At 33.0% G+C, this 25857-nt stretch overlaps 1 protein-coding gene across 2 annotated transcripts in view; it reads right to left on the bottom strand.

The window, feature by feature from the left end:
- Pcdh9 (protocadherin 9) overlaps positions 1–25857 on the bottom strand; it is a 134944-nt gene that overhangs the window by 88744 nt on the left and 20343 nt on the right. Inside the window, exon 3 of one of the 2 annotated variants that reach the window (XM_036198744.1) lies at positions 19113–24497. The exons of the other annotated variant lie outside the window; for it this stretch is intronic. Within the exon in view, the coding sequence (XP_036054637.1) occupies positions 24462–24497 (36 nt within the window). The 3' untranslated portion in view covers positions 19113–24461. Of the gene's footprint in view, positions 1–19112; positions 24498–25857 lie in introns of those variants that run through there. 2 annotated transcript variants of the gene reach the window in all.

Consider the following 25857-nt stretch of genomic DNA (forward strand, 5'->3'; position numbering starts at 1 on the left):
AAATGCTGTATTGTTACCTTTTAGCACCATCAACCGCAATGAGCATGATCGTTTATAAAGTTAAAGCTCTTCATTTTAAATCTGTGTCAAGAGGCTAATATAATTGTGATTTTAATTACTAAGAATCAATCAAATTTAATGTGAAATTTAACAGTGGGAGATGTGTACGAAACCCAGAGACAATCAGCTTGGCCCTCACCTTGGGTGTTGTCCTCTATAAAAGGGCATTAACACAATGCTGTCTTTCTAGTTCACCGACTTTCTAAGCTTAAGTCAAAAGATGAGTTCCTAGGGATCTATTATTGAAATTTAAGTCATGGTAAATCAAACTTGCAAACAGTACCAATATTTTTCCCCATTTGCTACTTAAGGCAGTTTCTTAGTGAGAACAGTAATAAGGATTCACAGTTTTCAGTGTTTAGGAAATCATCAGTGTCGTTAAGCTGAGCAATTTTATATGAAATTCATATCATGGAAATTGTGAGAGACTGAAGAGAAAACTTGGTAGAATCATTGCACTGACAGTCCATTTGTAAATATTTGCAAAAGTAATACAAAGTGTACCAAAAATCACAGAACAGTAGGATGGATTTTAACTTGTTATGATGCAGTGTTATTTACAACATTGTAGGTAAGAGAGAGTAATGGAAGCAATCTAAAGTGAAAATCTGTATGAGTATTATTTTAAAAAATGGGACTTATAATGGTTGCCATCTCTGATCATGGGTATACAATCAGAGTAAAGTGGCTAAGTTTGAAGACGGAGGCACAACGCAATTGAGTCATCTCCTTTAAAGTCACCAAAGCACCCAGTATTAACAGGTAATACAGACAGGCTGTGAAAAACCTACCAGGAAATGGATTTGGATCCATTCTTCTCAAGATACAGTATCTATCTTCCTGTGGTCGATTCTCTGACATACCCTTATGCACCCTCAGGAGTACCTCAGAGAGTCCTCCTCAGAAACACTCCATTGCTAGGACACCACAGGTTGTCCTTTCTATTAAAGAGCATTCCTTTGTGACTGGGCCACTCATTTCTGCCCTGGATATGGCCAGGTCTTGGGCTCTGTCCTTCGGTCTCTTTTCCCTCCCACTTCTAACACTTATTATCTACTTTAAGACCTTTGAACAGCTCAGTGAAGTTCCCTAAAATAAATCAAGTCCCTACCTCTCAGGAGTGCTAAAATAAAGTAATTCCACTCATACATAGTTGGGTGATGGGTACTATAAAATTTTCTCTCCTAAAACAGACATTTGGTTTTCCCCTAAACCAACTGCGTATTTAGGTTCTTTATTTCCCTATTATATCAGGTAAAGATCAAAGTAACAAATAAACAAACAAACAGCAGCAACAACAACAACAAAAAAACACAATTCAAGTAACCTTTGCTTTCTATCATATTCTTCATCAAATCTCTCAGCACGGCCTAGGAGCACCCACATATCAGTCCATATGCTAAATCTCACCATGTTCTATTATTCTCTTCATTATATCTTTGTCCAAACTATTATTACATCTACCCTTTTCCTTTGTTATTTTCTCACTAAGCTGACTTCTCTATAGAAATTGAAATGATCTTTACACATCAATAGGCATTCTGAGTTACTATTTACTGAAAACTTCGAATCATTTTATTACCACTTAGAATGAATTCTCAAATTTTACTAGTTACAATGTCAGTGAACTAATTTTGGCCAACATTTCAGTAGAATAACATTCATAAGAACCAACAGAGCAGAGATTTACCTGCTAATTTAAAAGGCATTGCTTAAAAGAAGTACAGTAAAGTATTTCTTAAACCTTTTTGGTAAATTTAGGGGCTAGAAAAACAATTCTAAAACATTGACAATCAGTACTCTGAAAGAGAAAGATGACCAAGAATGTCTGCATTTTCTCAATGTAATATTAGAACCTAGCTGCTGAGATGGAAAATAATTTCAATTGATATGTAGCTTAAAAGATTACTGAAGTGACTATTTCTACTTTTATAGTGGTGACCACTTAAGTCAAATAAACTATTGATCCTGATAAGCACTATTGTTCCTCACCCATCCAACCCCTTAGTTACATTTGCGTCTGAAAAAAAAAAAAAAAAAAAAAAACTTGTGAAAGATAAAGTTTATAAAGTCTAATTTTTTCTCAGAACAATAAAGTAAACAGATGTCAAAAAAAATATACAATTCCTAACTTCTTCAACTTTGGCTTTCTAACCCTTAAGAAAAAAAATGCATTTTTCATTGATTAGCAATATCTATTCATCTATAATTGAATATCATTCTTTGTTATATTAGTAATATTTATTGTTAAAAAAGAAGTACCAGAAATTATAAACTTGCTTCATTATAAAATATTTGACAGTATGTATATAACCAGTTTTCTGTTTCATGCAGCAGTAAAGGAAGGTGGACATTGCTTCACTGTCACCAGAGCATTGAAAAGCTCCTTTGGGTGTTTGATGTCTGAATCATCCCATCAGACACCACAGAGAACAACATTTGTAACAAAAGTAACATTGCTTCCTTAACAGTGATACTTGCTGAGATAAGACCATGCTGCACAGGGTCTAAATTCTTTCTTTCCATAAGTTCTTTTCTGTCCAAACATTGTATTGATCCCACTGACATCTCTGTGTATTTGTGCACTTTTATTTGTATTTGTATTTTAAAGGTGAATTGTGATCACGGTGAAGGGTTGTAATAAATTGTAAATAATTATGCCTTGATAAATGGGCATCTATTGTATTATTTGAGAAATTAGTCTTATGATTTGGGGAACAAAATTTTGAATCTTAAAAGTACCAATAAAGTTTTCACTATCTTCTATTCAGTTAGTGTGACACTTTCTGATCTGTCAGAAGTTCATTTGCCCTTAAAATAAATTAATGCATTCCTTTAGGGTTTCCAATTGGCTGCAATGACTCTTTCCACCGAATGTGCATACTCCATGCCAAAATATATGACACGTGTGTCTTGCTGCTTTCACAGAGCAGCACTTGCTCCCCTAGCCTATCAACTCCTCTCTATCATTGTCCTTGAGAGACGAACACTTCTTTTTGACAGCCCTAAAATAAATTCAAGCAGTTAAAATAAATATATTGTTTCTAGTCTGTCTATTAGAAATAAATTAAAGATGTAGACTGAAGATTTATTTAAATGATGGAATGCTTGCCTAGAATACTCTACCCATTCTCCTCTGCCACAGGGAAAAGAGAACATTGCCACATTGGTAGTTTACTTTAAATTTTATATCTTGATGCTATACATTCTTTAATGATGTTTCTGCCATATAGAGTTCATCCTGATTACTTAGTCTAGGGGTGTTCCTTAACTTATTTGTGTAGCAGAGAATGATGTAAACTTATCAGTGACTGTGTATGTTGGTACACTTTTATTAAAACATTCATTTTGCAAAAATATCACATAGCTCCTCGTAATCAATCTTTGAAAGCATGGGGCTTTATGTGTGGTTTTTGAGCTATCTCCCATAAAGCAACATTATATTAACATACTTCATTTCAGATTCAATATGTGTCCTAGTCACCTGCAAAACTTGTCACAATGAAGATTCTGATTCAAAGGTATATGTTAAGATAGAGTTATGCATTAACAGGATTCTAATGAAGAATTCATTGACATTCTGAAAACCCACATATAATTCTACATTTTGAATTTAATACCCCTCTGCTATGTGTCTGAATATTGTGGGCTTGGAAGAAGCTAATTTCTTGAGCTAAAGTCAATGATTATTAGATGTGTTAAGCTTTATAATTAATAGCTATTGATGTGAAAGTGATATTCTTCTGCTAATTATTTTCTAGTATTACAAATATTTGAGTGTATGGAAGACAGCCAACTAGAATTTAGCAGAAACTACATGAGCAAATGTTTCCACAGTCAATTATAGTACATAAGAAAATTGTAATTGATAGAAGAGGAGTTTAAGTTAAAGACAGTATTTTGTATGTGGAGCAGATGTAATGCTACAAACAAGGGTCATATTCTCCATGTGAAAATGTATTCATACTTGCATATGGAGCACATTATTCCATTGATTAAAAAAAGCATGCATTTATTACCATATGATAAAATTATATTTTTGTCTGCTTAAGTGTGTGTGTGTGTGTGTGTGTGTGTGTGTGTGTGTGTGTGTGTGTGAGATTCATGTGCATGATGTAGGCAGGCATGGGCCATGATCCAACGGATAACTTGAATGTCAATTCTCACCTACTATCTTATATGAAAAAAAATATCTCTGTTGTTTTTTGATGCATTATAGCTGGTCCATGAGCTTCTGGGAGATTTCTTTTCTCTACCTCACGTCTTCCTGAAGGACTGACCACTCCAATCACAGACAAGGGCTACAACACCTAGCTTTATGTGAATTCTGGGATTTGAACTGAATTACTCATGTTTGTGTGACATATACTTTATCTACTGAGTTGTCTCACCCAGCCAAGGCTAATAAATATTTACATGCAAAACTAACATAATCATGATTTAGTAACACATTAATAATTTGAAATATTAAATATGTTCATATGTTCATATAATCTACTTGTTTTTAAGCTTTCTCATAGAAGTCAACTGGGACCATGTAGCAAAAATCTATCACCCAAAAAAGTCTTTCTCAGTGACAGAGCAACCTTACACAATTGGCATTCTTCAAATATTAGAAGCATCTTAACTTAGAGTTTTTCACATACTGCATCTTGCAATAAAATGATGCATCTGGAAGAATCTGCTCAAAAGAATCTTTTCCTATCTTGAATGTGAAGAGGTTAGCATTGAATTAGCAATATGAATATTGATGAATGAGGACATGCTAAAAATAATTTATGTTGATTTACTTTTGAATATGTTTTGTAATCATGAAGTAGAAAACTCATTATTGTTTGCATATAATAGGAAAACAATTTTATTATAGGAAGAAAGATTTATGTGGAGGTAGGAAATATTTAATGTAATAGAATGTATGCCTTAACAAGCTTTCACCTCAAACTCTAATGTGCATTCTAATCATTTGGGAACCTCTCTGAAATGTGATTACTGACTCAGTAAGCTGGGAGAGTTTGTACACAAACTAGCAGGCCCCTCACCTTTACAGACACACTGCATTTTGAAAGTCAAGATCTTAAAAAAAAAAATGGAAGAAAATGTCAAATGATTTGTCATAAGAAGAAAAGATTAGAATGAGTGAGAGGTAAAGGAAAAGTTATTTTAGCTGGTGACAGATCAATGGGACTGTAATTCCACTGTGTTAAATAAGGTTTTTATTTTGAAATACTTGTAAAGTATGTATAAATACTATCTTCCCATCAACTTTCAGAAATAGAAAATTCAAGAGTTTCATAGACTGTTTTTTGTCAGAGTTTGTAAAAGACACTACTGAAAAAAAGAAAAATAGTCAATGTTAGGATAATTTTAATAGGACTTGCTGTAACGATAGAGATGGAAACAGAAGGCCTTTGGTCAATAAGATAGAAATATTTTTGTTTGTTCCTCTCCTTGCCTCAATGTGTGTGTACCCTAACGTTTCTAACATTTTTATTCTAAACTTTCCAATGCTTCGAGCATCTGTCTTTCTCTGTATTATGTTTTCTATCTCACCTATCTCCCATAGGCATCAAAGCTGAACATGATGGTCATGCTGTTCCAGGCAGTCCTGAAAGACAAACAAAAGAACAAACACATCCCAACGACTTAAAACCGGCAGCCAAGGGAGCTCTCCGGGTAACAGGACGCGTCTCTGATCCTCCCAGAACATATAAAAGACTCTTTCTTCAGTTACTGAAAACAATCACAACTGCCTTTCCTTGAGCCTGCTTGAACGTCTGGGGACAGAGGAAAGACATAGTCTAGAAATGTACACCAGAGTGACCAAGGCAGGATTTGATTTACACCAGGTTGCTAGCTGTATGTTGTGAGGATCAGGTAATGGATTGCCTTAGATACAGTTTCTATTTCCAGCAGAGGACTGTCAAATACATCTCAAAGGGTCTGGTATAAAATCCAGTTTTCTAAAATACAACAGACCAAAACCTCCTCTTGTTAAACTCCCTATGAGATCTGTATATATATATATATATATATATATCCATGACCACCAGATTGGGGTGCATGTCTCTAGACTGTATTGAAATCCTGAAACTGTACCTACCTATTTGAGTTGTAGATAGAAAATTTATATTAATTTACACAGATTTTTAAAGTTGATACGCAAGAAATGATTGGTTTTAACCTGTAAAATGTAACTTTGAACACATATTAAAGTTTACTACTTACTTCATATGATATACCAATTAATTTGGATATTAAGTGGAATTTTTAAAAGTTTCTTAGGTTTAACACAGTGACTTCTGAGTCTTCTGGTTTTGCTAAGTTACTTTCCTTGATTAGCCATGTAAATAATATACTGGTTTGAATATATAAATATAAATATAAATATAAATATATAAATATATAAATATATATATTCTGTCATTAAGGCCTCTCAATTCTCAATTAAGAATAAGCACTCCTGTTAAGAAGAACCAGGGTTCAGTTCCCAGCATCTATGTCAGGCAGTTCACAAATGCCTTACCCTACAACTCCAGATCATCCAAAACTTTCCTTGCCCTCTGTGGGTAGAAGAAAAAATTAGGTGTGGTGATGAAATACCATGATGGATTACTTAAATCAGATAACAAGAGTAGAGAATGTAGTTATTTAAAAAAAAAGATTTAGCTATTTATTATGTATACAGTGTTCTGCCTGCTCTTCACCTCTGAGCCTTCTCTCCAGCCGAGAATATAGGTTTTAAATAAATTAAAATAAATATCCTTAAAACAGCTTTGTTAAATATTGTTATTAATACCTGTAGATATTCTCACAAAGGAATATCAAATAGTGATGTCATTTTGACACTAAAATTGATAACATCTGAAGTTTGGTGGCCATTAAATTTTACAAACTTTACAACATTGACATAGCTTTCCCTAAATCCTCATGTAATATTGAATAATAATTTTTTTGAGCCTCTGTCTTAAACTTTTAAATGTATGGATGAAGGCTCTGAAATTTGGAGACATTTCCTGGTGTATCAACAACCTTTTGACTGCTCGTTTATGAGACTCAAATATTAGGATGCAATAATACTTTAATGAACTATAGAGTGCTGAGCGAATCTGACGAAATTACCTTTATAAATCATCTTCTTTTGAGCCTCCTTCTGTCCACAAGCTTGAATTTTTTCCCTACTGAGCTACTTCAATATTTTTAAAGAAAAAAAACCCCACAATTTCACATGCAAAAAATTAGAACATGTTGTCTCATTTTTGTTTGGAAACAACCAAACACCAGGAACATGGCTCTGTGCTCCCTGTAATGTAATACCAACTGCTACTTCATGCTTAACTCTCGAACTGTCTCCTACACAGAAGGAAGTCCAGCTGTGAACACTCTCATTGGCTTCTGGTACATACTAGCTTCTCTCCATGCCCTGCCTCAGACCACTTTATAGCTTTTTTTCACCCTTCTTTCTATGGAACCTGATTAATCCTTCAAGCAACTGCAAGAACAAAGAAATGGTCCAAAAATTGGGGGATATTTAACAGAATACAACTATTTAATGCCCCTAAACAGTTACCTTTGCTAATCTGCATGTTAGGTATAAAATTTCGGGCAAACCAATACACTCATTAGCTTAACTAGTCATCCCAGAAGGGGTGTGTGTGTGTGTGTGAGTGTGTGTGTGTGTGTGTGTGTGTGTGTGTGTATGTGTGTGTGTGTTTCAAAATGTGCTATACATAAAAAAATCTTAAAAATTTTTAAATTAAAACACATATTATAAAAAATCGACCATGTCTATCCATAACAAAAAGAATCAGTGAAAGATAAAAAGGAAATTAATAGTTTTTAGTGTATATTAAAATTAAATATATATTCTAACCTATTCAGACTTCAACCCTGAGTCTGTCAATGCAAACATTGAAATTAGTGTACATCTTTGGAATGGGAGTTTCCAAATCCATAGTATTTCCACCTATAAAATTATTTCATTGAGTTTTATGAATAAGAGTACAAACCATGCTACAGTAACAGAAAATATAAATGTGAACAATAAATACTATCATTGACTCAAGGATTATTTGCTGCTCATCTTGCTGTTTCATCCTCTCTGAAGCAGTTCATGAGCATTCCAGTGAGGAAGCACATTGTGGATTTTTGTAGCCCTGTGTGTGCGTTTATTCTTATAAATAGATGCAGTCAGTGGGTTATTTTTGTTTCTGTTTTCATTTTCAGTTTGGTTTTGTGAGATAAGGTCACACTCTATAGCCCAGGCTGAATTAGAACTCTTAATTATGTCACAAAGATTGACTTCAAGTTCACCATCATCTATGTGAATTCTGGGATTATGGTGTCAGCCACATCAGATGGCTATCAGTGCTTTGACAAGATAAGAACATACTTATCCAAAATTAACAAAAATTCAGTTCCACAGTAGTGTTACATATTGTGAGAGATGTTAGGTTAGAAGATGGAAGGAGATATAGTAAGCAATGATGGATAAACTCAAGAAATCAGAATCCATAGTATTGAGCTGAGTGTTTAAGAGATGTTGGTACAAACGTGGACAATCTACAAAGCTAGTTCTTTACTTTTTATGTGCCATCTATACCTTACAAAAATCACTCTACTGAAATACTTCATGCACTGGTTCATCCTAAGAAACACATGTGAGTGCCCTGTTTGTGAGGAGGGTGTACTATAATTCTATTATCTTTAACATGTTGTAGGGAGAGTGTTTAACAGTACATGCCTCTCATTTACTTCTTTATACACACTTTAATGCCTAACTGCTTTAAAAAAAAAAAAACAGAAGAAATAAATTGAAATGTGCACAACATACACCACCACTCCTCCCACAGAAAATTGTTTCTCCACCTCATAACTCTGATAAACATCACCTTTGTTTGTCAATACCTAAATAAAGAGAAATGGCATGTCAAATTTTACTTGTATTGTGGATAAGTTTCTCCAGCCTAATGGAATAAAAAATACCTCACAAGTCAAGGCAATGCCCTTATGAAGAGTTTAGGATCATATATATGATCTTCCCTTTATTTGGGGGTAAAATTCTTGATCAAATGTGTATTAGGAATTATGCTATATTCTACATGAAATGAACACACACACTCACCTCTCTCTCTCTCTCTCTCTCTCTCACACACACACACACACACACACACACACACACACACACACACACACTGAATGGCATGTTTGAGACTTGTTCCTTAAAACTCCATCCCTTCTGGTCATGATAACATATGTTACCATGATAAATATATTTGTACATTCTTTATGCATTGTTGTCTTTGGTTTTTTTTGTTTTGTTTGTTTGTTTGTTTGTTTGTTTTTTGTTTTTGTTTTTCAACACCGGGTTTCTCTGTGTAGCTTTGTGCCTTTCCTGGAACTCACTTTGGAGACTGGGCTGGCCTCGAACCCACACAGAGATCCGCCTGCCTCTGCCTCTGCCTCCCAAGTGCTGGGATTACAGGCGTGTGCCGCCACCATCACCCGGTTCTGTGTAGTTTTGGTGTCTGTTCTGGATCTCACTCTGTGGACCAGGCTGGCCTTAAACTCACAGAGATCTGCCTGGCTCTGTAACTCGAGTGCTGGGATTAAAGGCGTGTGCCACCACCGCCTGGTTCTTTTCATTTTATCAATATAGTTAAGAAAAATAAATATAGAAAAGTAAACAGTGTGTCTAAAATTTTGCCCATTCTTAAACATAGCTCAAAACTAAACATGAATCCCACCTGTTATCTGTTATTGTATTTCTATTCGATTTTCTCAAAGAAATAAATTGTGAATGTAAATCACCCATGACAAAGTCTATGTAACTGTGAAAACGGATTTTGATTCCTTCTGACTAACAGGAGTAAAGTGGATTTAATTGCAAGTTTCAATTAAAGAGAAACATACATTACTAAGTTTGTGGACATATCAAAGAAAGATTCTTTTGATTTCCCAATTGTAAACTCTTCTGAAATCCTCATAGAAATGACCTTTTACTAATTCTGTCCATATTTTTATGGATGTGAAGCCATTTTAAAATATTTCTCTTAAATCAGATTTTATTATACAAACAAAGCTAACATTTAACTTAAGTGTCACAAATATTTAAGTTACACACACACTGACCACAAATATGTTAACTTCTAAATTTTATATGTGTAGATTATTGTCATTTCTGTCTACACTAAGGTTTTTTTGGGGGGAGGGGTTAGTTAAAATAAAATTTAAAAAATAGAGCTAACTAGAGACTTTCAAAGCAGAAATATCTTAAATTTCACACTGGGAAGCCAAAGTTTTTGAGGGAGTATTACCAAAGTCACTTATGGAACACAATGATGCTTGCTTGTTACTAAGCACAATTCTAACCTACTTAAGAAGATTCATTTGGTTATCACAGCAATGGAAACACTGTAGACATGCCAATGTTTTGAATATTTCTCTGTTTGACGAATGTTGAGATTCTCAAGGTTTCATTACCTCCGAACTAAAACGGAAGACAAAGGCAAGCATTCAGTCTTGATCTCAGAATAACATGAGTTCTTCCCTACCCCTCTCTGCTCTGTTCCTGTGGTAGGCCAGTGTATGATCTTCTTCAGAAAAGAAGACACCCATAACTGACCCAACGTCTGCTTACTATGTCCTCAAAAATGAAATCATTTCATAATTGCATAAAATTTACTTCTGAAGAATTGTGATTACTTCTAAGAAGTTAGGAATTTCATCACAAGTTAAGAAGTAGCATTTCATCACAGGCTATTATTTTATATGATAAATATCCTCACCTCTTATTCACAGAAATATTCACACTCATTGTTTTATGGAAAATTTTAAAATGTAATGTTTTCAGCCAAGGACTGTGATGATTTCTTTAAAGTATTGGGAGGTATTTACAACTACTTGTTTCTTTTCCTTTAAATTTCTGTGTAACGGCTGGAAAATTTGTGATGTAGTAATTTCTAATATAAGGGGGGGAAACTGAAGGGTATGCTAAAATGTAGAAAGAAAAAAGAATAATAGATCAAAATAACTAAGGCATAGTTCATGCAATGTAAAGAATGTTTGTTAAAGTATTATAGACATAACTAGAAGGTGTTTTGCAACAAAAGGTTGTGTTTTACGAGAGACTGTTGTCAGTCTGATATGAAGCAGAAACTTGATTGAAATTTATCAACTTATAAATCTTCATAGGAGGGCATCATTCCAGGTACATCAAAGGCACTGTCAATAGTCTCACTGGGTGACAATATTTTGCTACGATTTGTGTTCATGCATTTTGAGTTATGTAAAAATGATGAACCTATTACTTCCTGGATATCAAAAGACAGAAACCATAGTTTGTGAGCCAGGATGAACGTTTGTGACACTTATCACGATTTATTTATTGTTAGCAGAGCTTGCTGAATAGAACTAGGATCGCCGTAGATTAGAAAGTTTATAGAGGAGCTGGGCGGTGGTGGCACACGCCTTTAATCCCAGCACTTGGGAGGCAGAGCCAGGCAGATCTCTGAGTTCAAGGCCAGCCTGGTCACAGAGTGAGATCCAGGACAGGCACCAAAACTGCATGGAGAAACCCTGTCTCAAAAAACAAAACAAGGTTGTAGAGGAATGATAAACATTCTCAGTTGCTCCCATATACAGGACACAGTAGCTCTGCTATACTTTTATAATAATAATAACCCTGTAATGATAAGAAAGAGTTCATTTATAAATGATTCCTAAGAAGCGAGAATGAAATATTATATGGGGGTGTAACCCCATATGCTGAAGTATCCTGCAATGTCAGTTCTAGACATTAATAATAAAAGAGCAATTTTCTGATGTCATAGATGCAAACAGATATTAACACTAAATGGGCACGTGGTATTACTCGGGTCATGGAAATGGTTAAAAACTGATTATAGTGATGACTATTTGGCTATCTCTTACAAAACTGTCAAGAAAATGCACACTAAACATTAATTCAATAATAAAAAATATGTTTGAATTGAGTTATAGAAAATGAATCATTATTGATTTTTTTTTTAATTGAAAAAGTAACCAGCACAGATGTCTACTCAACTTGTGATAGTTTACTATGAAATTGAAGCAAATTTTGGGTACATCTCCTGGTGCCTCTAAACTCAAGTCTTCATCGTGGCAATAAGTTCAGAAGAATAACTGTGCTCAATTAGAGGGTTCATGATCCAAAAACAAGAACAAAAAAAAATATATGTGGACTACATATGGTCTGTAGAGATCCACAGACGTTTCATAGTGAGAACTTAATCAGAGTCCGAGAATCTGAGCTTGCTTTATCCAGCAGGGCTGTGTAAGGTGATGATTTGTCCATGGTCATGGTTACCAGGTGTTTGGAAGTGTCTACATTTGGCTGTGCCATGTGCTTTGATCTAGCAAGGGGGAGGTCTTTTGCCCCGGCCTTTGTATTGTGATAAAAAGCCCTTTAGAAGTGGCAGGAGGCACGTTTAGTTTTGATCCAGGCCCTCCCTTATCTATCCTGTGTTTCTGTCTTTCTCCTCTCTGCTATCTTTCTATCTAAAAATGTCTTATCAGTTTCTGCTCCTCATAGGAACCCTTTAAAAGGTGGAAGCTGGTTACCCACAATAGCCAGTAGACCTAGTAGCTCTCATGTTGATATGAACTGGCCAAAAACTAAGAAAGAACCATTGGAGAGAAAACAAGAAATCTATCCCCAAAAAAGAGTTGGCATACTACCTGGTATATGAAAATTAGTTTGTATTGATTTGAAATCTCATCCACAATATTTCACACCAAATCAAGAGAACAGTTTCTCTCTTTGTTCAGTTATGCCCAAAAATTGTCTCTCTCTTTCCCTCTCTCTGTCTCTCTCTCCACACACACACACACACACACACACACACACACACACACACACAAACACACACACACACAAATATGAAAATCAAACAAAAATTTTCACTCTCTAAGTATGACCTTGCCAAAGTTTGAATACTGAACTTTAACTTCTGTGGGCAGTGCAAGAACCCAGGCATTGACTTTCTGAGGTATTCAGGCAGTGTTTACATGGAATTATTTTATTACTTCATGTGGCTTTAAGTAAGTAAATAATGCTGCTTTTGCTCTCTTTGTAAAGTAGATGGCAAGCAATTTCTGGGCTTCCTAATCGAATGAACAAACATTTTGCTTTTGTCCTGTCATTTCAGCCTCCTGGAGGAATAATCTGCATGACCTCAGACTAGTGAAAGGACCAAAAACAAAGCAGAGAAACTCGGCTTAACAAGTAGTGAGACATGTATACAGCAAAAGGAGCTCGGATGTCAGTCACCCCATTTGACTGTGCTAGCTCTGCCTGGCTGCTTAGTTGAATGGCTCTAACAACACCAGTTACACACGTGATAGAAAGTTATTGTCTCAATGTGATTTTTGTATAGAGTTTTCCAGCAAAACTATATCTTAAATGAACAAGTCTATTTTTCTATTCTACAAGGTAAGAAGGCAAAAATGATCAAGTTATTAGTCACTAATATGCAAGAAACTAGCTCTGAAGAAACTTCATTAAAAAAATAACAGCCATTTCTAAGAAAGGCATACTGAATATTTACTTGAAATACTGTGATTTCTTTTCAAAGCATATTTATTAAGTATTCAGAGCCAAATAACTTATTATTTGGCTATTTTGAAGGGCTTCATGCTCCTAGAAGATTTTAATAAATTGGGTGTAAGTAGTCTGTGGAAACATGGATTTCCAATTTTAAAAGACATATTTTAAAAAAGGATTTTTCTGGGGCATGGTCCTGTAGCTTTTCTCAATTACACAAAACAATTTGTAATGCAAACTGAAGTTTGAGAGTTGAGGATAAATATTTAAAATGAAAACTATATTTATATTATATTGGCAACTTACAAACTTAAGGCTGTTGAACTTTTACAAAATTATTAAAATAAGTAATTGCCACACATACATTTAATATGTCAAATTAATGACTGCTTTATATTATCAATTTATATTTATGACTTATAAATGGATGAATAAATGAATGAATGAATGGATACATTTTAGTTCTCTTAAACTTTTAGGTAATATAGGAATTAATGCAATAAATCGTAGTTAAAACTAGAGCAATTAAGTGTTTACAAGTGCTTTAAGAAACATCTTAGAAATAAAGTAAATAAATAAAATAATATTTTAGTTTGTAGAATATGATCTTAAACACATATCTACGTTAAAAATGGTAAATATATAATAGCTGGCTGGTGATGTGGAGATCTATAAAGTATGTACATTTCCTTGATTGTCACATGTGGAATTTGTATACCAAAACCAAAATAATTTATTTTTTTATACTATCTTGCTAGTAATCAAAAAGGACAATTAAATTAAATATTAAAATTGATCATTTTATGCATCCTAACTTTATGAAAAATTTTACACAAAATTTTATTTGAAAAACTGTCAATTGTGATTCCTGCTATATAGTTAAAAATAGATGTGTCCTATAGATTTCCCTGTCATTATTTCAAAAGAATTTACTGAAAGTCTATTATGCTCTAAGAATTTTCAGGGTTCTCTTAAATTTTCGATGTGTCCTAAGCCAGTTTCATTAGGCAAACCCAGCATCCACATTTGCTGTCTGCTTCCAGTAATGTTTCCTTACAACTGTGCTGTCAGGCTTGACAGTTTGGCGGGTGTAAATTTTAAATTGCATACAAAGGCCATGTATAAAAAAGCCACTGTATTACATGTGGTCAATAATACTTAACAAATAAGAGAAATGTTAAATCACTCCTTACAACAACATATTGTGCTCAAAAGTTATAGTACAATTAAAATAATGAGAAATTTAACACATATACTATTAAAAACTCATTGAACACTCTCAAAATTATGTTTGTGTTCAACCAAATGAAATACATTTAAGTGTAAGCAATAAATATTTACAAATACCTCAACCTATGATAAAATAGTTCATAAAATATTAACTAATAATGACAACTTCAAAAGAATTTGGCTGAAAATATTAAAATGGAAAATTAATATTTAAATAAATTATTTTATATTAATATATGATTAAAATGATTTTCTAATAGGTATATGATTGTTCACATATAATAAGTAACAACTATTTCAGGCTTATAAACAGAAATTAGAGTTTTAAATATGTTCAATCTCTAATAATTTATAAATGTAAGTTTATCACTTCATAGATACATGATTATTGATATCAGAGATTTTAATTGTATGAACCTGTACCCAGTATTCACCTCTTTAAGGTAGAGCATTTTATTTATAATGATAATATTCAATTAATATTATGGAGTTCATTTATTGTTATTACTTATAAAAATGTGTTATAGATATGAATCTACTTATCCTTCTGCATTCTCTCATTTCAAAATCATCTGCATCTTGTAACATGTGACTAAGCGTTTACATTTTAATACTTAGAGTGTTAAACATATCATAATATGCTTAATATATCTTTGAATATTTTCTTTATGTAAAGTAAAATGGTAAAAAATTACTCAGGCTATGCATTGGAGGGCATCTTGAGAATGTACGCAATATTTATGAATGAAATATTTATAAACCATTCCAATTCATGAAGAAAATGAGCAAATAACTATTACAACAGAAAACAATTTCAGTAGTGACATAGCTGTCTTAGAACTGCTTCTTCTGAATAGAAAGTTAAATTGATTTTCCTGCTTTTGGTCATTTTATTAGTTAATCAACAAACCTCTTGCCTGGTGTTCTTTGTTCTTCACATGTGACTTTGATATGCTAATTGATTTTGTTAATGACTGGAACTTGAAGACATACTATGTTTGGGTGTGAGATCAGCAACTCTAAGAAGGTTAACAACATTTGTATGACTAGACGGATTGACTACACTTGAACATTTTTGCTTTTTGATTTGGAACAAAACTCAGCAGAAAAGAAATGTACAAAATGACAAGAAAGGCTAAATATTTCTGTCCTGAATAAACATAACTTTACAACTATCAGCTCATTCAGAGCACTTAGTCCCTGTTTATCATATGTAAGTTTGCATATGTATATCTTCTTTTACAATAAATATTTTACAATAAACATGACAGAAAATGAAGCCCTTTCATGAGAAAGAGTCTTTGATGTTTAATGACTGTTTTGTGTGTTTCCTTAGAAAAATGTAAGTAAAATAGTAAATTGGCAGAGGAGAAGTAGTTAAATTTTGTGGGAAACTTAGTTCAATATTTTTCTTCCTTTGTAGGAAAGAAAAACATAAAACACATAGCAAACACAAGTGCTCTTTACATAGCTGTATGTACATATATACCTCTGTGGTTATAGCATAGTGGGACCCTACCTAGAGGCATCATAGGTTGACATTAAATGCTGGGGTGATTCCTTGTGGAACAGGGTTCATTCTCAGATTAGAATTCTGAATTTGTCTTATAAAACTAAGTCTTTCTACTAGTGGGTTAGACATATTTAAAGGTGTAAATTTGGATTTACTGTAGTTCAGAGTTTAGTCTTGTCAGGCTCAATGATGTGCCACCATTTTAAATTTGCCTTTTCAGTAGTGTCTGTTCAACTTCTGTATTCTGAGCAGAAAAGGGTTAAAGAGAGCTGCACATACATTTGTCATTTCACCCCTCTCTTCATGATTGCTTCTCTGCAGTCTAGAACACTCAAAGGCCGTGGAGCTGGACATTCCAATGCTGGAAAGAGCACGTACTGCCTAACTAGGCGCTTGGGAGGAAGGAGTCCACTGGTGTCACCTAGCCAAGTTCTGACATGCGTGAGCAATGCATCATTTAGGGAAACTTTGTTTCAGATAAACAAGAGCTAGTTAATTACCAACCCACGTGTTTTTGCTTAACGTTTTATCAATAAGAATAAGTTCGGGAATTCGTTATTAGATGACCAAAGGACAATAAAGTGTTCACAAAGAAATTCAACACAAAGTCTCAACATTGTACAAAACAATTTCTGAAACTTTATTGTGAATTTTAAAGTACACTTAGTAAAGGATGTTATCCTTAATATAATTAATTAAAAATAAATTGGAAATCAATGCACATACTACTTTTAAAGCAAGAATAAGTACAGACTTTTAAAGCCACAATATTTACAATTATATGAGTGCAATAAGCTTCTAAATACATTAGGCATATATCTGCTTAAATAAATAGTAGAATATTTGATTTGACATATGTGAGCGTCATACTGATTACATCAAAAAAAGTTTTACAAAATATAGCCAAAATGGAATGTTTACATTTTGATATACAACTTTTAAAATAATTTATATATATATTCATTACTTAATTCAATTATGGTGTACAGAAGTCCATTTCATTAAGGACAAACTTTAACTGTGTATTTAACACTGTCCAGCAAATATAGATGTTAGGATTCATCCTTATAAGTTACTAAATTCCTATTCAACTGTAATCACTACCACAGGGAAGAAAATTCTACCAGTTATTAACAGTAATAATTTTTAAATGATAAATTATCCATATAACATTTCATATTCCCATTTCATAGGCAAACTTTAGTTTGCCCATTTTAAATTTTCTAAGATACGTCATTCAATTATTGAACCCAATAGTTTTTGTATAATAAAACTTATTTGAAACTGAATGCAAATAATATGCAATATTAAGTTTTTTTTCTTCTCTGCTGTCCACTTTTTGATGTAACACCTCTAGTTTACAGTATTTCATTAATAAATTTCTCCTAAATTCTTTGATTATAATGTGTGTTGCTCATCACTTGGAGTTTTACAAATTCACTTTTTAAGGAAGATGTGCTGTATACTATGCTGTAAATGTGACTATAGGCCACTAATAATGTTGGAAAATGTATTGTCATGTGTTTTGTGCCTCTCCTTTATATAGTATAATCCCATGGGAGAAATATGCAAGCCAAATTTATTTTGAGCATAAACACATAGCAATGTACTTGGGGTATACAAAAAGATGACTACTTTTTCAGAAGAAAAATTAAAATGAATTACCATATTTTTCGTTCAGTTCAAACAATTATTTTATTTTATATATGATTCTTTAAAATGAAAAAAGGTACATATAAAGAAATAACCCCATTAAAGAGGAAAATGGGCAAAGGACCCACTGCTTGACTACTCTTTCAAAGCTGCCTAAGCAATAATGATTAAACAGATGTACTTTGCATTTCTTTAATGGCAATTTATTCAGATAATAATGTTTACAAAATGACATGTAGTTTGGGCCACAATTATGGAGTGACCAATTACATATTACTGTTTCAAATATTAAGTTTCAGTGTTTACATCTGCAACACAGGAAAAATATATGAAAAATTATTTTGTTGCAATTTTTGTATTTGGGGGATATTAGGGTATTACTGTATCTCAAAACCAAACAAGACAAGTTCAAGTCTCCTACACCCCCTAGTATCAACTGACCATTGTGAATGGAGCAGCTTCTCAGAGCAGACAGCCAAAGAATACCTGTAACTCAGCAACTTGCCTCTTACATGCCAGCACAAAGCCCATGGATATGTTCTGCATGGAACCAAGTGACGCGGGGAGACTACACAAGACACATACACATCTACTTTGAGAAAAGGCCAAAGTCTGTAACACATAAGCTTCAACTTTCCATCCAAGTTTTCATTTTGGTCAGGAGGAAATATAATCAGAACCATTGTCATCAGCTTATGAGAGGAAATACAATACTTCCTCATGATGACATTGCTTTTATCTATAACTGCATTGTGTGTGTTTCTGTGTCTATGGATGAGGTCATGTTGGTGTATATCAGAGGTAATCAAAACACTAAATGGAATTCAAGTAACATATGATTTTTAGAGTATGTTATTTCATGCCTAGTAAAATAAGGGTTAGTTAACAAGTCACTATGTTCTCTCAGCACTCAAAAGTAGCCTGAAAGTCCTCAAAAGTAGCAAAGCAATGACTTAATTAACCATGAAGTATGTACATATGCCTACCAAAGTAAGACATGTCAGTCTCTTAACCATTCTCCTATGATGTTGAAAATTAGATAAAAATAATTTCAAACACATTTCATTCTTCATTTTATTGATATTAAATAAATATAAACAAGGTTCAATACAAATACTTTTAAATTTAGGAACAATTCTCTTAAAAAGCTTAAAATAATTACTTCACTGTGTCTGCAACTATAAGTGCATAATCATGGTTGGCTTAGAGTATAATTTTGTCTTAGAAACTGTTTGTGCATCAAAAGGCTTATTTATAATAATCTCAAATACAGCACAAATAATGATTTATAATTTCTCTCTTTTCCAAAGGATCATCTTCATTTTGGCACAATTCTGGTATGTTCACCTTAAATTCACTGTCTTAGTTAAGTTTTAAAGGTAAGTTTTAAAAAGGATCCTGTGACTTATTAGATTGCCTAAAGCATATGTGTCTGTAAAAGTGGAATAATGTTACCATTGCCATAGTTTAGGTTGCTACTCTTTATATAATACTCAAATATTATTTGTAGGTAAAAATACAATTCATGCATCAAGCAAAAGGAGTTTACATCATATACTAAAATACATCTCAAAATAATCACAGTGTCCAAATTTTAAGGATCACCACTATTATCAAAAACCTATGTAAAAGCATGTGACACCTCCTGCCAAAGTAATGTTCACGAATAGTGAATTTTCTTAATGTACAGGTGTAGAAACATTTTAAAATAAAAAATGCATAGACAAAAAATTGGCCATAGACAATATCATCATAATATGAATTACAATTAATTGAATGTTATGGAAAGGTGGAAAGAAATTCAACACTTGGAATCAAGGAAACCTTCAATATACTGAAATTAAAATTTCTTATTAAAATTTTAGAATCTAATGGCAAAATATGTTCTTGTGATTTCAATAATTCATGATTCTATATGAGTTGTTTTGTGTGTATTATCTTTGTATTTAATAATTTTCTCTTTGGGCCAATTAGTTTCTTTCTTGTAAGTACTTTTTAAAAAATCAAAGCACTTATAATTATGTAGATAATGTAATACTGTATTCAGTTCTGCATCATTGAAAACATTTTTGATAGCTACAAAAAAGCATTGAGTAATTGAGAAACCTCACATCATCTTTGTGACCTAGTCATTTCCCAGGTGTTCTGGTTTTTTTGAATTTCAGAGAGTGAAAGGGTAGTTAGTGGCTCACAGCATTTATTTTGACTCTCAGATCTTTGAAAACATTACAGAAATTTCACTCCAGTTCTAAGAATCCCTTCATGGCATTCCCCAACTGCCTAAAGTTGGCATGCACTGGTCTGTAATTATTAAGGTAGAAACACAAAGTGCACACATCCAAGAGCTTCTGCTCTACTCAGGTTAAAAGTGCCTAAGCTGGACTACTTGATTTGGTTCTTATGTTCATTTTAGTCATGGCTACCTTCCTGTTTGGTGTCCATTTGGAATGAGTCTACATGCCTTCCACAATCACACAAAATAGGCCAAAATTCAGGACTAATTAACAGCAATGTCCAGGATGCCAATGTAAAAGTAATTTTGTTTCTTGCCCAACTCTTCATGAATTTAGTTTTCAGATATAGGAGAAACGTCACTATATTTTAATATACTGAGAAACTTTTATCAATACATTATTTTACATTGCTGTATTGATGCCTGCACAAAAATATTTTCACACTCCACCTAAGAATTTTATCAGATCAGTATAACCTACAATGCAACCAAACCTATAGTGCGAAGGTTCTGTTGCAGTGAGATTATTTAAAATGCTGAATTTTTCCATCATCTGATTAAAACTGAGCTCCATAAAAAAGAGTCATTTTAAATAAGTGCTTCTCTTATCATGATTCTTTAAGCAAAAAAAAAAAAAAAAAGAATCCAAATTTCTTCCTCATACCTCTAGCACAGATTGCATTCTACTATTGTGGTGCCACTGAGTTCAAAAGCAAATGTATCTATATGTATTTGAGCTCCTATCTTGTAAATGTGAATGTCCAAAAGAAAATGCTGAACTCAGTTTATTGGCAATGGTCAATTTAATAATATGTTCTCACTTAAATCTAATGTCTAATTAACAACATAAAATTTACCAGCAATCAAAACAGAAAAAAAAAAAATGCACCTTTAGTCAACAGGCTCAATGTTGCCCCTAGTAAGAGTGATTGAAATTTTATGATTAAAACATTTCTAACTCATATTACCTTTCAAGTCAATTTTTAGAACATAAAAAAACACAAAACGACTGAGTCATGACAACTAATATGTAATTAACATAATGTTTAAAATTATAGGTGTTTTGAATTATGAATTGTTAGATCTTTTTCTTGTAGAAGTATGACAAAATTATGATCTTACCTAGGAATGGTGTTGATCAATTGATCCCATGACACATATTCATAACACATGAAAGACAGAAGGTAAGGATGCTGTTCTAAGGGTCAACCTCTTTTACTAAAAAATTGTTTTAATGTTCATCAGTATGTCATTCGAACCTTCAAATTTACCATCAATTAAAACTGAAACATTCTCACTCAGATGTTATATCAAAATGCTTGTGTTATAACAATGAACAGTAAACAAATCTAATTTTAGTCGATATTTAGATAGCATTTTCTAGATCTCGGTGGTATCATGCAGATTCAATATGGGACTGAGAAGTTTTAGCAAGGAAAGAATTAAACAGCCAGCAATTATATTAATAGGAGTGTATAAAAGAATAAGTTTTATGGTATTCAGTGATAAAATTGGAAAACCTACTCTAAGGAAAGGCTAAACATATTATAAAATGTAGTAAAATACCTTATAGAGTATTGTATCTAAATGAACATGAACCCATTTCTTCAGTCTATGACAATTCAGGTGAGGTGGATGATGGCTGGTGTTTCTTAAATACTTAGGAATGGGGCTGGAATAAAAACTTAAAGACAGAAATATAACAAAACCAGGAAAGGAGGAAAAGGAAAAAAAGGATGAAGTATGAAAGGAAAGAATAACTGTAGTCTAGCAGTGCAGAGACCTATTTTTTAATTAAAATTTTACCTTCTATCTCCTTTAGAACACTTCCTTGGTATGATGAGTTGTTTAAAATAAGAACAATTCCAAATGCTGTTCTATGTTGAGGTGAGCAAATTGCTATAAATCCATTGCTAAAACCCACTCTTTGAATGGGGAGGTGGGTAACAAAGCACACTAGACTCCTACTACTTAAAAGATACACACACTAATTACTTCTTTTTCTATGCACTCATTGTCTGTGAATTTTCATTGTAAACTGAATAGAATCCCTCATGCCTAAGGTAGAGTTATAACACTATGTCATTTGTACAAAGCAAGGATAGTAAAAGATAAATCAGACTTCAGCTATATTTAGATTTTTTTTAAATTCTTCTCCAAGAAATTATTTTGGGTGTAATGACTTCTGTGAGTATTCCACAATTTTTTAAAATGAAAGTTCTACTATACATTGTTGCATAACATGTGACAAAGTTTCTGGTTTTGGGTACCTAGACATCAAGCTTAGATGCATTCCACTTCCTACCCCTGCATCTTGCAGCACATCATTTGTTCTGACACAGTTGTAAATTAGAGTAAAATTCAGTACTATCTGTATGGAAGATGTTGGTTGTAGCTTACAACTTAATACATGTAAAATGCTAAAAATAATGGCATGGACATCCAATAAATATTGGGCTATTGCCATGCTCTGGTGCTAGAAATACAGAAAATCATTGCACAATAACTTTCCCAAAACCCAAAGATAATGCTGCCAAAGTGAAAATTGTAATGTTTCTGTAAGAGACCCAAACACTTTCTACTTCCCTGTAAAATCAGATCTTACTTAGCTGAAATTACTGTACATTATTGTAGCAAATTAGATTTACATGTTCAAAAGAATGTCCCAATTTTAACAATGACTAGTCTTGTTAAAATAATCAATAATCAGTATTAATAACCAAGTATTGATAGTATCTTATTTATTTTTTCAAGGTTAGTCTTTTCCACTTGAAAGCTTCTATTATGGATTTACAATGTTGCTTTTGTCTCAGTTCCTAATGAATTTATATCTTTTCCAGCCAAAATAGTGGAAGTGATAGTCCACACAAGTTCACTAGACTACAAGCATCCAATTGCAAATGAGATCATATGGTTTCATCTCTTTGTACTTCAACAATGGAGAACTGATTTGATTAATCACAGAGCTGTGATTTGCTCTATTGTTCCCAGAATGGCTCACTCTGATAAAGGCTCCATGAACTCACAGGATTTTATAACTTGACCTGTCCATCTTCTTGTCTTGCCAGAGTCTGTTTAAATTTCATTTAATCAATTACATTCCCCCAAAGCTAACGTATATTAACCTCCCCCAACCTAGTTTTTCTCTTAATATAATTTTGTGTTACTTTTGTATCTTTTATAATTTTTCATCATATTCATTAGTAACTTTAAAAAATTGGGGGTTTTATTAGCAGCAGCCAGATGACCATATACTTATGGGATGAATATTTTAGATAACATAATATGTCCATTCAGTTTAGTGGGTTTTTTTGTTTGTTTGTTTTTGTTTTGTTTTGTTTTGTTTTTTCGCCAGTGTCTAACAAGACACATGTATGTGTTGTTTAGTGCTAATTCAGTATTAATAGTAGTGATGCTATGTTTTATTAATAGGACAAAATATACTTTATAATTCAGTAACTTGGCCTTAAAGTCTTAGATTTTCTCAAGTATTTGATAAGGAAACAATTGAGATGACACAGGTTCTGACTAAATCTCTCAAGACTACAATGAACTTTCCCATACTGTCTTTGATATGAAGAAATGTACTATATTCAAATGAAAACTGAAAAAAGCAAATACTAGGTAGGTTAAATATAGCACCCCCCAAATGAATAACCTCAAATCAGGGATTTCTGTAGATACAGTAGGTTTTCTCATGATAAAGTTCTTGAGTATCAGTTGTATGAAGAATTGCAGAGAGAGAGGCTAAGGCACCAAGATGCAAAACCAATGAACTGTCACACCCACATGTTGCCACTGGGTGTATATAATCAGAACAAATCCAGTCATGTACGGTATTTCCCATTGACATTGATCATTGGAGACAGGAAAGTACTCATGGGATTTTTAGGCCAGGTTTCTTTAAATATCATTTTAATTGAATATTTAGATTATATTGGTTTTCTGAGAAACAATGACATCCACTGTTTTGTCCTGAAATCTAATACAAATGTAGTGTATTAAAAGAGCTAATTGATTCCCATGTGGTGAAACTTGCAGCAAAGCTTTATGTAAAGTGCTGTATTTTGGTCACATTGCCTTGGCCTTCAAGGAGAACTACACCATTATAAGATATACTGAACCCACTGAAAAGTCCTTGAGTTCAGGTTTCCTGTATGAGGTGGTGGCCACATTTGCATGTCATTCCTAGTTCAAAAATGGAAATTGTAGGAAGGCTCATTCAGTGCCTGTGTGAAAATATAAAAGGGGGTTTTATAATAAATATGTTCTTTTAAATTATCTTTAGCCAACGTGAGGCATTTCTGGAACTATAACTCTTTTATCTTAATCAACATCTCACAGAGAATCTCCCAAGCCACATCGCCATCAGAGAAATGTCCCCTTTACATTATTTCTATGAGTAGCAACTCAACAACCTAAAGTGTTTACCTTTCCTAAAATTTTCATATGACAAAGCACACAATATGGAAGTAAGACATGCAATCAAGTTAACATTCCCAGATCACTATGATAGAAGAGTAGTGGAGGATTCCTAGGATGATGTCCAGGCTTCAGCATCAACCCATGAGTCCTTTCGGCTGCTGCATTCACAGTATAATGTGTTGTGCTTTCTTACGCAAAACATAAATTTAATCCATGTTCATGTGACCAGCTTTCATGTTTGGCTAGATGTGGTATACCACGGAAGCCATTCCAACTGACTTCACGTTCTTTTGTTTTTAACTTTAAACATGATTTTCTTTCAGCTATCAATTGACAATTCTAAATAATCTGAATATATTACAATTTCATTCTATATTTTTGCATGAATATTCTCTCTAAAATTAAAATAAATGCTAATTGATTTAGTTCTCTTGAGATTTTTAATAATAACTAATTAGTCAAATTAGTAACAATTTATATATTTTATTTTACTAATACATTATGCCAAATGTATTTGTTAAAATATTAAATTCATCTTCATGCCTTACTACAGAAACATGGATCAAAATAACAGTAATATACTAAAAAAAAAAACTATTACAGTTCCATTTCGATTTTATGTTGATTATATTTTACTTATTACTGTGTTTTCCAATTGTTTACTTAAGACTTTACAGGATTTTTTAAAAATTGTATTTGGCACCGTAGGAACAAAGCAAAAGGCCTTGTACATGCTCAATAAGTCCCTTTCCACTAAACAACACACTTAGCCCTGATTTTTGTGATTTATAATTTGTGTGGAAAAATAATTTTCTAGTTTAGAAGGAAAAGGTTTAAGAACATGACTTCAAGAAGATAAATCCAATGGTATGATCTGCTGTTGCAGACTATTAATTAAGATGTATCACATTTGTTTATGCTGTGGAACATTTGTTTAATAATGAAAAACTGTGTTGCACTCATTTATTTAACTCTGTGAAGCTGTGTTACTTTGACTGTCTAAAATACTTGATTGGTCTAATAAAAGGTGATCAGCCAATAGCAAGGCAGGAGAAAGGATAGGCAGGGCTAGCAAGCAGGGAGAATAAATTGAAGGAAAATATAGAGAAAGGGATCAAGGAATGAGAAGAGAAGGGGAGCCAGGCAGTATTGGCACACGCCTTT

Source organism: Onychomys torridus, chromosome 9 (assembly GCF_903995425.1).
Source record: "Onychomys torridus chromosome 9, mOncTor1.1, whole genome shotgun sequence".
Taxonomy (NCBI): domain Eukaryota; kingdom Metazoa; phylum Chordata; class Mammalia; order Rodentia; family Cricetidae; genus Onychomys; species Onychomys torridus.